Here is a 17,626-nt window from a genome sequence, read left to right as displayed (position 1 = left end):
TTTTCCTTTTAAGTATGCTGTCTGTATTGGTGAAGGCCACCTATCAAAATAGATGAGCTGCGTACAGGAGACAGAGAGAGGGAGAGGAGAGGGGTGAGTCATATCCCTGTGATATGCCAAGTCTCACATTCACACATTTACAGGGATGTACGCGCACACACACACACACACACAACCACACACACGTACAAGCTCCTACAGGCTCTGTCACTTTGTATTAATTCAGCACATAACGGGTCCAGTCACAGAGAGGAGGGGAGAGGGGGAGGGAGAGGGGGAGGGGGAGGGAGAGGGGGGGCGTGCAGGCTTTTGAACAGTGAATGACAGTGAGACAGAAGGAGACGAAGAAACTGTAGGAAGAAGACAAACATTGAACTTTGTGTTGCCTTTGAACTCGCAGACTTCTTTTGTCCTTCCTCATCACATCACACTTTGTTTTAACACTGTTCTTGTGTTGATGGCAACACACATCTAGACAGATGGAGAAAGACAGAAAAGACCAACAGAGACCAAATCAGACAGAAGCTAATGTTGTAAAATTTTCACTTGTAACTTTTTCTGAAAATCACAAATTTGCCTCAAAGGGGCAAACTGCACTATCTGTAGAAACATATGACAGCGTCTGCCCTTAGATCCTTGATTTGGATAAGACAACAGTCCCCACAAGAAAATGGGAAGAAAAAGGGAGAGCTGCAGAGGACTGTCCCTTTTCATGGCTCTCTTGCATGTTGTTTCCAGTGTCTTTACATACAACTCATCAATTACTTGAAGGCAAAATTGCTTAAACTTGTTTCGGGAACACAGCATGATATATTGGAGAGGAGATGTGTGACTTATTTTATTTTCAACTGACTTATTATTTAAATCTTGTGATTCTCGTGATTTTATTTATTCATTTATTTTATTTATTTTCAGTCATTACAACTAACACTTTTCCAAAAAGAAGTGGTCAGATTTTGGAAAAAACAAAAAAAGGAAGCAGCATCTGAACCACGAACAGAAACTCAGATCAAAATGTAAAATTAAGCAATGCATAGCCTATTTCTTGCTTAAAATGTTTCCAGAAACATATTTCACTGTAGGCGGCCATGTTGAAATGGATGCGAGGAGGACAAAGAGATTCCAACATGCACGTTAGCAACCTTAACAAAGAACAGAGAAGCTCAGATAACAACTCACAGAGGCAGTGTGATGTCATTCTCTGCTCAGGACACTGCTCCTCAACTATATCTTTAGATAAGCAAATAGTTGTTTGTTGCTATATTAATAGTTAGAAATCTAATATTTTTAATAATAATAATGATAATAATAATTGTAGGTCTTATTGTCCATACTGTCATTATTTGACTGGTATAACTAAACTTAAATTGCATCCTATGGGGAATTTAAAAAGTCATAAAAAGTTATACAGTTATTTGGATGATGACTGCAGAAACTCTGATAGTAATAATGACATATCACCCAAACCAACACTGTACCGGAGTGTTGGACGCCCCTGTTATATGTGTGTCCTGGAGAGATGATGATAATAATTTAGTGTAGTTTATCCACTGGAAGCCACTTTACCCCACCTGACAGCTAATTATTTAGCCTCTTCCATCCACTCTGCTCAGGATGCTCCCAAATCAAAACAATTAACTTCTGTCACTCAGGAGCACCCAGAGCTTTGTGACACCTCTGCAGCCAGTCAGCGTCTTAATCAGTGGGTGGACAGATGAACTGGTGGGAACATGGAGGTAAAAGCAACAGAGTGACGAAGATTAAATAGCAGAGCGAGTCTGTTTTAGACTCCTAACAGCCGGTCTCCACCTCACCACCTCACATTAATTTTGCACACTAAATCTCTGTCAGGACCGCGGTCTCAGTTCGGAGCCTAAATTAGCAGCAGCACCATCAAAGGCCAGAAGATGATTAATAATTTTTGCCTGATGGAGATAGAGGCCCGGATGAGTAGGTGATACAGTATGTGGGATAATGGATAGTCATCAGAAATAGACAAGAGGGCCAGTAGAGAAGAGGGAAGGTTGTCCAATGTGACATTAATCATATAGACGGTAATGAGCATACTTTGTATCTGTTACCACAGGAGCTTTCTAGTCATGAAGATAGTTTGGGTTTTTCGTAAACAAGAAGGCAATCCACACACTCCAAACGTAAGGAAATGTGACAAACGAGTGAGGAAATATTAGAAATGATCTCTCTCAGGGCTCACACAACAGGGAAATGTTTCTCTACACTTTATAAACACTCCCTCTGGGACTGGAGCAGCAGTGCATTAATAGTGTGTTTGTTAAAGTGCAGCATTTAGCTTAAAGGGATGGTTTAAAAGCAAGCCTGACCTGTGAACAGTGGGCCAGCATCAGGCAGGCAACAGCAGTACTGCTGTTATTGATCATGGCATTTTCCTTTGGCAGTTAATGTGGAGCTGTGGACACTCAGACACATGACCTCTGGACCCTGATCAATAAGCAGTTTATAGAGGAAACTGTATTTATATATCACCTTTTAAAACATTAGTAAACAAGTTCTTTATAGAGAGAAGGAAAAGGGAAAGAGGGAGACAAGAGTCAATATATAAAACATGCAGAATTGAGCGTGCAGTCCACATAATAAAAGGTAATAGACTGAGCTTTCCGATCAGAAGTTGACAGCTCCGTCAGTTCACACCTGGCAATAACATGCATCTCAAGTGGCCACTTATGATTGGCTCTCACTTGCCCTGCTCTAAATGCAAATAGACATTTTCATCACTGGGACAAACAGGCACAATGATGAAGGTAATGTATTACATTACTTCTTATAAAAATTCTCTTAACTCACAAAAGAGAGATTTTTTAAGGGAGTTTGAAGTCTATATTGGTTATTATTAACATGATTACTGTCAATAAAATGTTTCTTCTTTCATAGATTTAGTGTAACTGTTGAAACCAGTTGAAACTGTGTTGAAACAGCTGCCAAATGTTGGCAGGTAAGACGCACTTCAGACACAGACAGGCTGGTACAGCAACACTTTTTGCAAAGAAATAAACGACTGAATGTATTGCATTAAATGTCAAATTTGCTAGAAGGCACCTGTGATTTAGAATTTGTTGAGCTGTTTCACAAAGTTTTGTAAGTTTCTCCTTATGCAACAACTCACATCACATCACATCACTGATTTGTTCAGGGAGTCTGGTGATATTGCGGCCAATAGCTGAATGGTTGGATTAGTTGAAACAGACAGTGCTCATATACATCTGCTGCTAAAATTGGCATATTAATAAGCAGATAATTCTTCTTCTTCTTCTTCTTCTTCTTCTGTCCACTTGTGATGGGATCACTCAGGACGGATGTTGATACCAGGTCTGAATGGAGCCTGAGAAACAAATGGGTTTTAAGGGCATATTTGGCTTCTCTGACACTGTGCAGGACGATGTTCAGACCCCAGGAGGTACAAACAAAACAGCGGTGAGAGGACAAAAAAACAGGTAGCAACGTCCTCTGTATCCTTCTAATACCATCAGAACAAGCTTCAGAGTCAGTGTGTGTGTCTGCTGTTTGAATGTCGTTAGAGTTGTCGGGCAGACTCAGCACCATGGAAATATGAATCACCACTCAGGCAGGTGAAGGTGAGATTGATTCAGTCAATGCTGATGTGGATCTCCATCACAGTACAAAGGCTCAGAGATGGGAACTCTATAGGCGCTTTGCTGGGTGCTGATGTGGCCATTCCTGTTCATGAGACGTACATACTGAGTATGTTGGACAGGAGGGTTTATGGTGAGACAGATGGAAAGGGCTCAGTGTCTCACAAATAGACAATAATCTGACAGCTGTCTCACAAAGGACACGCTGCCATCTCTGATCTGACAAGCAGCACACCTGGGGTCTGAGTGTGTGTGTGTGTGTGTGTGTGTGTGTGTGTGTGTGTGTGTGTGTGTGTGTGTGTCTGTCTGTCTGTCTGTCATACTTGGTGGTATGTTTGGAAGCTCGTCGTATATACAAAGGCGCTCTGACTTGTCAGACACATGGAGGCATGAAGTCCATTACTGTCAGCAGCATATTGAGCTGTAACCTGCCAAACCTTGGAGTCCCCGCTGAGCCCCTCATCTGTGGGGGTACACGGAGCCTTTCTGAAACAAAATGACACCCACCTACCACATCCATCCACACACTGCAGCTCTATTTCTTGTCGTTCTTTGAATGCGATTTTGCAGGTTTGGAATTCAGTGCAACAAGGCAGAGTGTGGAATTAAATGAGATGCAGTTCTCTGGGTATGAATAGATGAAAATATGACAAAGTAGAATCACAATATTTTTATCTAATTAGACTGTACTGTCAGCACTTTTATTGTAGGTACGGGTGTTGTTTTGAAACACAGGTATATTGGTTTTCCTCACAGTTTGATAAGACGTCACCTCACTGAAGGCTGCTCTGACTGCAGCATGTTTTGTGCCCCCGATAAACAAACCCTGAGCCGTTATAATTCACAGACATGCAGCTCATGTGACGTTATTAGAATCACCACAGCATGCTCTAACATTGTGAGCTTTTTCTGTTTTTTGTTGCTTTTGAATGCCATTCTCATGCTCTTCTTTGCTTGTGTACAGCACTTTGAATCTGTGTCTGAAATGTGTTATATAAATACACCTGTCTTGCCTTTTATGTGTAAAAAATAGTAAATAAACCGACTGTTGTCCTGAGTAATAATTAGGGGGTTTGTGTCTCAGGAGGTAGAGCAGGGTGTCCACTGATCGCAGGCTTGGTGTTTTTATTATTATTACTATTATTATTTTTCTTTATTGGATAGGACAGGCGAAGAGAGACAGGACACATGGAGAGAAAGAGAGAGGATGACAGACAGGATGGGCTATAGGTTGGAATTGAACCCTGGGTGCTCGCTCTACTGAGACGCCCCTGAGGCTTGGCTGTTTGATCACCAGCTCCTCCTGTTCACATGTCGAAGTGACTTTGAAGACACTGAACCCCAAATCCTGATTATGATGAGGATGCCATCAAGAAAAGATGCAAAAAGATGTTGCTCTATTTTTAAATGTAGGTTTCTGCCCTAACTGAATTGGATCCTGGACCAAAAGTATGGATATCTGGGCCCCTGCTGCTTTGATTTAACCATATTTTTTTTTCCTTTGTGTCCCCTCGAGCTCAAACTGTATGGAAGTAAAATCCCTGGAGTAGCCATGTACTCGTCTACAACAGTCTGCAGCCAGCAGCTCTGTAAGGCAGTTGTGCTTTGAGCTGAAAGCTAAGGTCAGCACCCTAGTGCACAATGCTTATGTTAACATATTAATGTTTATCAGGTATAACGTTTTCCATGATCAACGTCTTTTTTTTCATGTTAGCATCAGAATCAGTATCATCTTTATTGGACAAGTAGGTGTTCACAAACAAGAAATCTGACTCCTTGTTAGCATGCTAACGTTTGCAAATTAGAACAAAACACAAAAGCTTCTCAGGCTGAATGACAGCAGCTTCGATATGGTTATAAACCAAAGTCAAATACTGACCTGCTGGTGGTGCGAGAGGAAAAGTGAGAGGATCACCAAAGTCATCAAGATTCATCCTCAGGGCATCTGTACCAAATTGAATGACAACTTGTCCTATATTTGTTTTGACATTTTAATCTGCACCAATGTGGTGGACTGTCTGACTGACTGGTAAACCGAGTACCTTTACATTCAACCCACTCTGCAGAATAAATGTTGGCGTTTAGAGTTCTCAAACCATGGATATGTTGAAACATCACATTTCTTGATGTTGTGACAACACTAAGATTATGCTCTTATGTTTAGGCACAAAAAGCACTTGGTAAGGGTTAGGAAAGGATCATGTTTTGGCTTAAAATACTTGGTTCTGTTGCCACAAACCAAGCTGGAAATTGTCCTGATATTTCATTTAAAATAAGTGGTTTTAGGCTGTACATTTTCCTAACGTGTCGTCAAATATATCTGGTTTTGTTGTCAATATCAATATCCATTGGTTTCACACCACTATCCTCTCGTCCTCCAGACATTAATGGCAGCTCATAATAATGTAATGTGTGATATGAGAAGTGTTGTAGAGATGGTGATAGCTACTCAGTGCTCTCCTGTGTCACTTCTTTACAGTAATGTGAATCATACCTGCAGTTTGGCTTCCAGTCACATGAGACTAACTGTAGGTCTCAGCAGCCTGTGAGTCAGAGAGGGAGACTATGGATTTATTGATCAACCTCACACCAGCAGTGCTTTAATCTCGCGTCTCCTTCTCATTAGAGAAAGGAACAACTGTGAAGAGTCGTTTCAATCAGGCCAGTCATCAGAATAAGACCCACAGACGATGGAGTAGAGAAGGAAACCTGAGTGATACTTGGGATAAAGAACAAAGATTGTGCTTCTTACTTTATTCTTGTCTCTTCATCAATTTCGGTTTCATGTTAAATATTGTTGTGTGTTCAATTATATGTTAAAGGAACAGTTCACCCCAAAATGAATATTAAGTCATTATCTTGCCGATGGAAAGTCGGGTGAAGTTTTGTATTCTACGAAACATTTCTGGAGCTTCACAGCAAAACAGCGTTACAGCATTCTCCTAAACAACTGAAGTGGATGGAGACTTGTTTTAAAACATAAAAAATAAACCCTAAAAAAACCAATCTTTTGTAGACTATGAAAACTTCACCTGACTTTCCATCAGCATGAAGCTGAGGAGAAAATGACTGGATTTATATGTTTGGGTGAACTGTTCCTTTAATGAGGCCTGCTCACCTAGCTCTCCCCCTTTCATCTTGTGATAATCTTGAATTGAAAGCCTTCATGAGTCATCGTCTGCAGCAGGGAAAACACAGCTTTTGATCTTAGTGTTACATAAAGAATAAACATGAGCACACGCACAACATACACGAGTGAAAAGACAAAAACATGATGCCTCAGATATTGACTACATACACGAGTCTAGTCTCATTAGTTCTGTATGTTTCTGCAGCTCAGTGTTGTAACATTAGGGAGTCGGTTCTGATTACATGCAGACACTGACTCCTCCTAACCAGCCTGCACCCTGTGGCTCAGAGTCTGTCACTGTTTGGAGACTAATGAATTCACCCTTGTTGCTTGTAAGTGAGCTCCGCCTGCTGGAAGAGATGTGTAACTACAAACTGTGACCCTTTATTGGCCTCCACACAACATATGTGTCTCTCACTTGCATGTTGACTCAGTTCAGATTTGTAAACATGACTTCCCAAATTTGACCTGCTTTTATCTAAAGGACCTTGAAGCTGCTATCTGTGTCTTTTCTCTTTACTTATATTTAATGAGCTTTTTATATTTAGCAGGGAACATGAGATGCTGTTAAAATGTGTCATTACATTGGGATTTCAGCGCTGTTGTCCCTTAATATAGATAAGAAAATGAAGAAATTCATAAAAAAAACTGCATTAATTAGTTTCTGTTGAGAGGAACAACCCAGTTTCATCCAGTGTTCTTCAGCCTTGTCTCTCTGTAGTCAAACAGTGCACGTCATCTTTTTCATTGACAGATTATAGAGTGAGTACAAAACACATCTGTCAGACTGCTGACAGTGTGGAAATGGGAACATATTGCTCCAGTCTTGGCCTCTCTCCATTGGTTTCCAGTAGACTATTAATTTTAAGATCCTATTGATCACTTTCAGGACTTGCTATGGGCTTTGACCCATATATACTGAGATTTTAACCCCATGTGTTTTTATCATAGGGTTTATCAGATGTTTGTTTTATCACTTTTTTAAAAAAGTCTAAAAATTTCATCTTTAAAATCTTATTTGTGTCTTTTCGAGAAACACAACAATGCCTAATGAAGTTTCTGTGGATATATTCTCAGCTTCAGATACAAAAGAAACCATACAGACTAATTAATGAATGATAATCAAGACCCAAAAATAAAATATTCACAGTGGAATGCTGTTTTGTTCTGTTTTTCTTTAGTATTCAAATGTTTGATTCATTCATTTATAGAAGGGGTTGGCTGGTTTATAAATAAATACAAATTTAAAGTAATCAGAATTCAGAATGTAGCAGCCTACAATGCCCCTGTAGCCTACATTTTGCTTGTATTAAAAGTAGGTGTTGTTGTTATGAGACAATTCATTACATATGTTTTCAAAAGGACATAAAAATCAGGAAAATGAGGTACAGAGAATTTTAAAAATACACGTATTTTTACATGAAAATGAAATTAGAAAGGACAGTTGATGAGCAGCCTAAACCAATGCAATCTAATTAAAATAAAAACATGTTAAAAGGAAAGGTTAATAATAAACCTGTCATTACAAACTTTGAGCTGTGGGTTTATTTCTGTATGTAAAAAGTGATTTTTTTCACAGATGTAGGCTAAATGTTAGCTACAGATGTGTTTAATTTGTAGTTTTAACCTCAGAGGTGTAAATCTTCCTGATGGATATTTAAATTCCCTCTGAAGTCTAAATCCCCCAGTGCTTCAAATCTGATTGGATATCACCGCGAGGCCAGCACGCGACAGCGAGCCAGGATTGGTTGAATCTGTGGAGGAGCTAAACAGCGTCAACGTATAGAGGCTAGAGCCGGAAGTGAATGAAGACTTCAAAATAAAGCAATGAAGAAGAAGAAGGAGCAGCGTCTTGACAAGATCCAGTATAGATTGTGGAATTATAGATATATAGAGAGATTATCCAAGTCCGCTGATATATTTTTATTTAACGTATATGTATTTCCTTGAGAGAACACAGTTAAGAACCACACGTTTTGATAATTAAAATAGCGTGCTTTTATTGCACACCACATTTTGTGGCTGTGCGCCATTTGATTTCCTGTTTTAAAAGTAGAGATCAGAACTCTATTGTATTGTATTTGGGTGTAAAATCAGTTGCTGCTAAATGTGCAGCAACAAGTTTGGAATGACTGAAATTGTTAAACTGAGTCGTCACACCAAATGACTTCCTGCGACTTATAGCTGACTTATTTCATTTGCACGTCTCACAGGAGAGCATGGCTACATCCAGTCCTCATGGGTACCTGGTGTTTAATCTTTTAATCTAAAGAAGGTTCCAGTGTACTGAATTTCATTCAATTTTGATGGTTTATTATTTTTTAAGAAAGATAGTATTGCTGTTCCAGTCGGGCTGTCATGACAGTTAAAGGTCTATTCTGTGGAGATGGCAGTATAGTTAATAATTTGCAATACATGTCTAATACAAAAAAATGGTTTGATTGCAGTTCTTTTAAGTCCGCTCCATCAAAAAGCTTTTATTCTGTAAGATGTGGCCGGAAGTGCGTCTGTCAATATGGCGGGCTTGTCAGTAGTGGACAGAGCTACAACAGTTGAGATCCCCCCCTTCACCAGAGCAGAGGGCGAGAGGGTCCAGCCCTGCAGACCAGTCCAGCAGCTCAAACATGGCGGGCTTTGGAGGCGACGTGATGTGTTCATGGTCCGGATCCGGATCTACCGCCGACTGCCCCTCTGTAGCGGCTCCCGTGCCCGAGGAGCAGAAACCGAGGAAGAGGAGGAGAGCTTTCTGTCTGACCAGGATGAAGTCCCGCAGCAGCTCCAGCGGACAGCAGCAGCACCAGCCCGCCGCGAACAACAACAACATGCCGTTCATGATCCACTGCCAGATCGGCAAGGAGATCAAACACATCTGCAGCAACTGCCGGGGAGCCGAGCCGCCGGACGGTGAGGACACGGTCCATGGGCAGGGTCAGGGCGGGAGAGGAGGAAGAGGAGGAGGAGGAGGAGGAGGTGTTGTACTCCTAGTTTTAAAGGATTATTGTCATCTATCTGTGGGTGACCGCTCCCTGCCTGAGGGGCCAGCCTGCCCTCCAGCCCGGGAGCAGCTCTCAGATCAGCTCCTTCTGTTAACTCTGTTTACTTTTTAGTGACCTTTAAAGAAAAAAATAGTAGTTTTTGAAAAACCTGTTGTATGAACGTAGTTTCTCACAGTGCTCGCTTCTTTGTGATGTAGTTTAGGTGAGACGGAGTTACTCTGGAGCATGAGTCCAGATTTATTTGGCTCGTGTGTGTTTGTGGTTTAGTTTTGGTTCTCTGTTTGCATTTTGGTTCCACCCTCCAGTCCTGTAAAACAGCATCAGCACCAGGGCAGGACGTTGTGACCTTGAAATAATAGTCTGCTATTCTTAGGCTACATCACCATACACAGTCTATATCTTGGTGTTTTTGAAATCACTCGGTAAATGTTTGGACTAGGCAACAAAATCAAATATCACAAGTCGTGCAGAACATCATTTAAAAAAGACCAGATTTCTGAGCAAGAGATCAGATGAGTTACAGCTTAGTGCCCATTCAAAAATGAACCGATGCAAATAACTTCATCAACCAAGACCTTAATGAGCGCTTTAAATAATGATTGTTTTAGTTTTCTTTTATCGCTCTCCATTTTTATATCAGGGAAGCAACTGACGGTTATTTTCACTATCGATTAATCTGTTGATTATTTTAATTGATTGAATAGTGGTTTGGTCAATAAAATGTCACAAAATAGTGAAAATGACGTCCTCAGTTGTCTTGTTTAAACAAAAACCCAAAGATATTCAGTTTACTGTCATAGAGGAGGAATGAAACCAGAACATATCCATATGTAAGGAGCTGGAACCAGAGAATTTTGACTTTTTTTAATTAAAACAAAAAGACTTGAACCATTTAATCGATGAATTAAGTGATTAATGTAATGGTTGACAACTAATCGATTGCTCATTGTAAACAGTGAAGCTCTTTTTTAAAATCAATCCAGAAAATCTTTAGCCCTTTATCTTAGGGCAACCCGACATGATGTCTTCAAATGTCTGGTTTGGTCCAACTATCACAACAAAACATAAAGATATAAAGTTATGTCAAACAGAGAAAAACAGCAAATCATCATATTTCAATAACTCGAATAGAGAATGTGGGTTTTTCTGCTCAGAAAAATGACTTAACTATTAATATACTATGTATATATATATATATACACTATATGAATTGCTGCTGATTATTTTTCTCCAATTGACAAATACATTTTTGGACTCATCACAGCACGAGTGTTATCACATTCACAGTACCTCAGGCTGCCCTGACATATGATTTGTACAATTAATCAACTCATCTCTTATTACTGATCCATCTGCAGATCAATACAGCCATTCAGAAGATTGATTCAAATGTAGTGTTAACAGGGTTCCCGCGCATCCTGGAAAACCTGGAAAACAGTTTTCCAGTCATGGAAAACACATGGAAAATGAGAGAAAAAGCAGAATGTCCTGTCCTCACGATTCTTCTTCATTAATTAGTTTTATTATTTTGTCTTTACAATGTCGATCACAATAATGTGAAAATAGTCTGAGCCACAGGTAGTATCTTAAAATTGCTTGTTTTCACATCTTATAAATAATTATTATATAAAAAAGGTAAAAGAGAACCTGAAACCTGCAGATCCAGCACATTTCTGCCTGATGAATGACGTGATGCACAGTTACAAAAACTGTCGATTCATTTTCGGTCTTCAGCTCATCAAATAATTGACAAAAGAACGTGCTAGTCGCCTGAGGAGCAGTAGTCATAGCTCTATTTGATTAATTGACAAGTTAATTCAATTGGAAGATGTGTCAGACTATTTTCAGTGTTACTGCCACCACAGATCAATACAGACAGGCAGGCAGGAGATTGATGACTAGTCAACCCAAGACATGTTTCTGAGGCAGAGATCATCTGCAGTGTTGATTATTAGATCGATAGATAGTGAGGGAAATGTAGGCATCCAAAACAATAATACACACGAGATAATGAAAGGAAAAACTACCTCTACCTAATAGAAGTAGTTCAACCGTAAGATGAATGAATAACAGTGCAGGTGTTTCAAAATTAAGATTATTAAAAAGGTAAAAATGGTGCAGGAATAATTATTGTATATATTCTCTGTATTATAATCTCTTTAAACAAAAAGAGTTTTCATATCAGCGCTTATCAGACAACATATATATATCTGTAGGCCTACATTGGCCAACTGATGTATTGGTGAGGCCCTCGTGAAATGTTGGTATTTCTTAGCCCGGCTCCTCTTTTTCGCCTGTTGATAAGTGTTAAGAACCTGCCACTCGTCTGCTGAGACACTACGAGACAACCTTCTTTTGACAGGTCTTTTGCTGATCGGAGTTTTGTGTTCTTTATTTAGAAAAATCTGTATCTGTGGTGAAGTTTCTTTCCTATCTCTCAGAGAACTAAGTGTGATGTATTGATCTTCTGATGGTGTGGTCACTTTGGATCTGCCTGATAGTGCTTTGGAAACAGCTGATCCAGTTTCTGGAAGGTGTTTTCGAGCTCCATGCAGTGTCCCCTTGGAAACCTTCAGTCTAGCCATGATTTGACACTAAGAAAGCCGCTCTTTGCTTAGAATAACAATTCTGACACTTTAATTTATCCTTTGAAACCTCAAACTTTCTGATTATTTCCAGGTTAACGTGACTGTGACGTGAGTTTAAAATAAGTGTGGTCTCACACACAAAAGCAGATTGTGCATGAGGCTAAAATAGCCACAGTTTCGTAATATTTGTCAGCTGTTTACTTTGCATTTGTTTGCAACAGCTTATTCCCCAAAATACGTCCATAAAAAAACAACTGATCCACAAACATGAATGGAGCCAGTACCTGGATGAGTCAGGTAACTGAGTGACCGGTTTTGGTCCCAGCAGCAGCATCACCTATTATCCGGCTGCTTGGACTTGTTGTTGAGCTTGTTGTTGAGTGAGTCAGTGTAAGAAAACAGACTGGGGGTCTGACTGAAAGAATGTCGCGCTGCAGTGTGAGTCTGAGCCCGCTGACGCACTGCTGCTCCCACTTCACTGCTGAGGGGTCAGAAAACATCAGCTAGGACCGGACACCTATAATCTGTTACGTGGGTCAAGATGAGTCAAGAGGAAGATGTGACCCCTTGAAACTCTGACATCATTCCTCAGAAACTAAAATGATGCATCTCCTCACCCTGCAGCACAGCTGGAACCCGCTCCTGCAACATAATCCAAGAGTTTTAGAGCCAAATGAATGTAAGACAAATCATGATGATACTGTAGACGTTTTGTCTTTGAGAGAGCTTTATTTGCTCAGGGGAGGATTCAGTGTTCACACCAGACTGCTACACAGAACAACCACAGACTGACTGCTGTCTGCTGCCAGAGGGGCAGCTGAGGAGGGTTGGTGGTGGAGCGGGTTTAGGGTGTAGGGAGGGATGTTGTTGTTGAAGGGCCTCTCGATGGTAGCTGCTGAGCTGGTACAGATTTGAACTGACATCCCTCTTGTAACAAGGCCACAACAAGGCTGACATCTCCTCCTGTCTGCAGCTGCTTCACGTTTATCTGTTTGTGTAACTGATGCACCGCTCAGCTTTTATTTGTCATCTTGTCTGTGGCAGTTGTTGGTTTCGTTCTGCCGGATAAAAATAGTCTAAAATTGGAGAAAAATGTGATTTAAGTCAGGAACTTTCTGATGAAAGGATGAAGCAAACAGGATCAGAAACCTGGCATCAAAAGAGTCCTCTCCAGCTTCTAGTACTTCAGACAGTTGCTGATTCTTTGAACACATTTTATTTTGTACCAAAATAAGTACTGGGGTTTAATACCCAGCTGTACCACCACAGAGGTCATGTCTTAGTCCCTTTGTCTGCTTATAGTTCTTTTAGTTAACAGGATGTCTCAAAAAATACTTATTTCATAGATTGCTGGTGAGAATAACTGATTCTGGGTTCCAACCTGCTGGCTGCATGTTCTACTCACAGCCCAAAGAAGACATGCAGATTAATTGACAACTCTAAAAATGCCAGTTGGTGTGAATGTGAGTGTGAATAATTGTCTGTGTCGATGTGTGAGCCCCTTGATCGACCAGCAACCTGTCCATGGATTAACGCACTTTACGTCCAATGTCAGCTGGGATTGGCTTCTGCCACCCGTGCAAAGGATAAAGAGGTGTAGTTTATGGATGAATGGATGGATGGATGGATGGCTAATAGTGCAATGAGACTAATAAAAAAATGCAATGAGTTTAACAGATATTGCATTATGATGATAAGTGATAACAATGTTTTTATTGGTTAAACTGAGGCTTTTCTGACACACTAGAAGCCATGCCTGCTTATACAGGGATAACGTAAAGTTTTATATTCTGCTGCAATGGATCTGTGTATATATGTGTATATGTGTATTATATTATATATATATCTGTGTACAGTTGCAATCAAAATTATTCAACCCCCACTACAAATTAGGTTTATTGGCAAAATGTACAAACTAGCAGCTGTTTGCAAAAAACAAATCAAACAAGAACAATGTAAATGGCTCAACACAACTAATATTACCAGTGGTTTCTCCAAATTCAACACAAAATGGCACTTTTAATGAATACTGCAGTCTCAAAATTATTCAACCCCTTCATGACAAGCATCTTTAGTACTTAGTAGAGCACCCTTTTGCTGTTATGACCTGCTGCAAACGTGATGCATAGCCATACACCAGCTTCTGGCAGCGTTCCTGAGGAATCTTAGCCCATTCCTCATGGGCAGAGGCCTTCAGTTCACTAATATTCTTGGGTTTGCGTGCTGCAACCACCTTTTTCAAATCCCACCAGAGATTTTCAATTGGGTTCAAGTCAGGCGACTGTGATGGCCACTCTAGTATCTTCCAGGACTTCTTCTGAAACCAAGCCTTGGTGGACTTTGAGGGATGCTTGGGATCATTGTCGTGTTGGAAGGACCAATTCCTTGTGCAGGGCAATGATCTCTTCTCTGAACGTGTTGGACAATTCTCTTGACTTAGCCATATTTCTAACATGCAATGAAACGTCACCGTCAACAGTCCAGGTATTTGAGGTGTTCTATCTCAAGCACGCCTGATGCAGCTCATGAAGCCCTTGATTGGTTGCATCAGGTGTGCTTGAGACCACACCTGATTTGCAAATGTGTCTCTTATGAGGAATTCTGTTCAGGGGGTTGAATATTTTTGAGACTGCAGTAGTCATTGAAAGTAGGATTTAGTGTTGAATTTGGATAAAATCCTTGTAATATTAGTTTTATTTAACTATTTAAACTGTTCTTGTGTAATTTGTTTATTGCACCTGAAAAATTTTAAATTTCGCCAATAAACCTAAAATGCAACGGGGGTTGAATAATTTTGATTGCAACTGTATATATGTGTATATCTGTGTATATATGTGTATATCTGTGTATATATGTGTATATATGTGTATCCGTGCCTGCTGGTGCTTGTGTGTTTACATATGTTGGTTTCCTTTGTTTTATTTGCCGCCTGTGGCCCAGGCCTCGGCCTCGTTCTGCACAGTCTGCCTCCTACAGCAGGATGTTGTGTGTGATGGGAAAAGGTGTTATTTCAAATGGAAAACTGGTGCTGGCTTTATAGAACAGCCTCCAGCATGATTACTTTCACACAACTCCCTGTAGGGCCACAGGAACTACAGTTCAGAGCCAGTGAATGGAAAAAGTGGAGGAGGGAGAGAGTTGACTTGAAACATGGCACTATTTTTGTTTAAAAAAGTAGAAATGCATTGTGGATATTCAGCAGTCTGTTCGTGTTCTGTTTTCCAATCCGTGTTTAATTCCTCCCTGTCAGCTCCGTCCTGAGGTTTTTCTTCATCTGGGTCTCGGATCTGTCTGGGACTTTAACCGTGATTAACTGAGATCCAAATGAGCTTTTCCTGACTCGATTATGCTCAGCCCCTCTGGGAGGACGTGTCCCTTGACATTTGCACATCTTCAAAACCCGAAGATGTTTAGTTCATAGTGAGTTAAAATGAAAAAGAACATAAAATCCTAAAGTTTGAAAAGCTGCGACCACAGAATGTTTTGGATTTTAGCAAAGAAAAAAATATTTTAGAATGATTTTAAATTATTTAATGATTATCAAAATAGTAGCTGATTTAATGCCTGATCAATTGATAATCTTTGCAGCTGTGTCCCCTGTAATTAATATGATAGGAAAACTGAAATATTCCTATATTTTAATTCTGCTGTTATGATCTGGGTAAAAGACAAACCACCATCAAACAACTCAAAACGTCTTCCTGTCAGTGTTGTTTATCTGCTTGTTGATGACCTTGCCGTTGTTGTTGTTTTCCAGCTGAGGAAGTGGAGAGGTTGGCAGCGATGCGCTCTGATTCGCTGGTTCCGGGCACACACACGCCTCCCATCCGGCGACGGAGCAAGTTTGCCACGCTGGGACGTCTGTTTAAACCCTGGAAATGGAGGAAGAAGAAGAGTGAAAAGTTCAAGCAGACCTCTGCTGGTGAGAACCAAAACACTGCAAACACAACACTTCCATTATCACCCGGTTCCCCTCATCTGCTCCCTGTAGTAATCTGCTTCACTCACATGTCCCACAGACCATAACTATCCCCCCGTTGCACATAGCAACAGTAGCATTGATGAATGGCACCTCAGACCGCTGTGCTGCAGAGTGGGGGGTGATCTAGAGGCTGCAGCAAAGATCGACTGTGTATGATTAAAGTTATTTAAGGCTGGTGAGGCACCAGGAGGCTTCAGGTCAGCTGCTCCTGCTGCTGCTTCATCAACCAGAACATCAGCTGATTCAGCCTGGTTCTTACTGGACGCTCTCTTTTTAACATGTTAAATGGTTACAGTACAGATAGTACAGATAAGATAAGATAATCCTGGATTGATCCCCAGAGCGAAACTTCAGGTGTTACAGCAGCCCAAAGGACAGAATAAGTACAGAGAGAGAAACTTTAAGAAAATAATTAGACTTGTATAAAATGATAGAATAAAATAGAAACTATATAGAGCAATGAGACTAAAAAAGGCAAAAATTACAGCAGTCATAGTCTGCGATCTACGGAAGCCCTGAGGGCCAAGTGAAGGATCTTTTATTTATTTTTTTTTCTGGTCATCCATCTCTGAAACTGAGTGAAAAAAACAAACAACTTTTTGTCTTTTTTCTTATTTTCTTCCGGGAGAGAATTTTTTATTTTCAGGATTAAAAATCCGTGAAACAGTGGGATTTGTTTTGTTTAGTTTTTTTGCACCATGTGTGAAACTGACTGGAAAAAAGGTTTAAGTTTGATAAAATTAAACAAAAAATCCCCTGGAAAAAAAAAAAAAAATGCTTTTAGTCCTATTGAGAACATGTGCTAGTGGTGAACTTCAGCCTCTTGTGGTTAAAATAGATATTACAAAAACAAACACTTGAAAAATGAGCCTTACAAATTAAAAACAATAGAATAAAATAAAATACAAAAAAATAAAATTACAGAAAATACACCTTACGATTTTTTTCTCCTGCCAAAACGTTTTTTAACTCGGCTTCACAACTGTGAAAAAAAAATTCCTGGGGGAAAAAAATATAAGTTTCACACATGAAAATATTTTTATCTCCTGCAGATGTTTCTTTTCCACTATGTTTTACACATGGAAAATGTTTTTTTTCCCACCAGTTCTTAAGTCACACAGGAGAGAGAACAGTTTAGACCAGTATATCCTCACTTGTCCCTCAGGGCTTCCGTAGCGTTCAGCTAGAAGTGTCTTGAGCGTCTTGAGCTAGAAGTGTAATAAAATCCACAGAGAAGTTAAAAATAAAATCTGATAAATAAGAGAACATATTACATAAAATGCATTTTGAGTGGCTAATAAACT

The 17,626-nt window shown here is 40.0% G+C and overlaps 1 protein-coding gene across 2 annotated transcripts in view; it reads left to right on the top strand.

Moving 5' to 3' along the window:
* Window positions 1–17,626, top strand: part of phactr1 (phosphatase and actin regulator 1) — a 39,728-nt gene that overhangs the window by 7,558 nt on the left and 14,544 nt on the right. The window contains exons 1-2 of one of the 2 annotated variants that reach the window (XM_084356105.1): window positions 9,314–9,660; window positions 16,098–16,262. In XM_084356105.1, the coding sequence (XP_084212231.1) occupies window positions 9,381–9,660; window positions 16,098–16,262 (445 nt within the window). In that variant the 5' untranslated portion in view covers window positions 9,314–9,380. Of the gene's footprint in view, window positions 1–9,313; window positions 9,661–16,097; window positions 16,263–17,626 lie in introns of those variants that run through there. The other variant, XM_084356106.1, reaches the window with a different exon arrangement.

Source organism: Pagrus pagrus (assembly GCF_965226575.1).
Source record: "Pagrus pagrus genome assembly, chromosome: 6".
Classification (NCBI taxonomy): domain Eukaryota; kingdom Metazoa; phylum Chordata; class Actinopteri; order Spariformes; family Sparidae; genus Pagrus; species Pagrus pagrus.
This window is presented reverse-complemented; position numbering and strand designations above follow the sequence as displayed.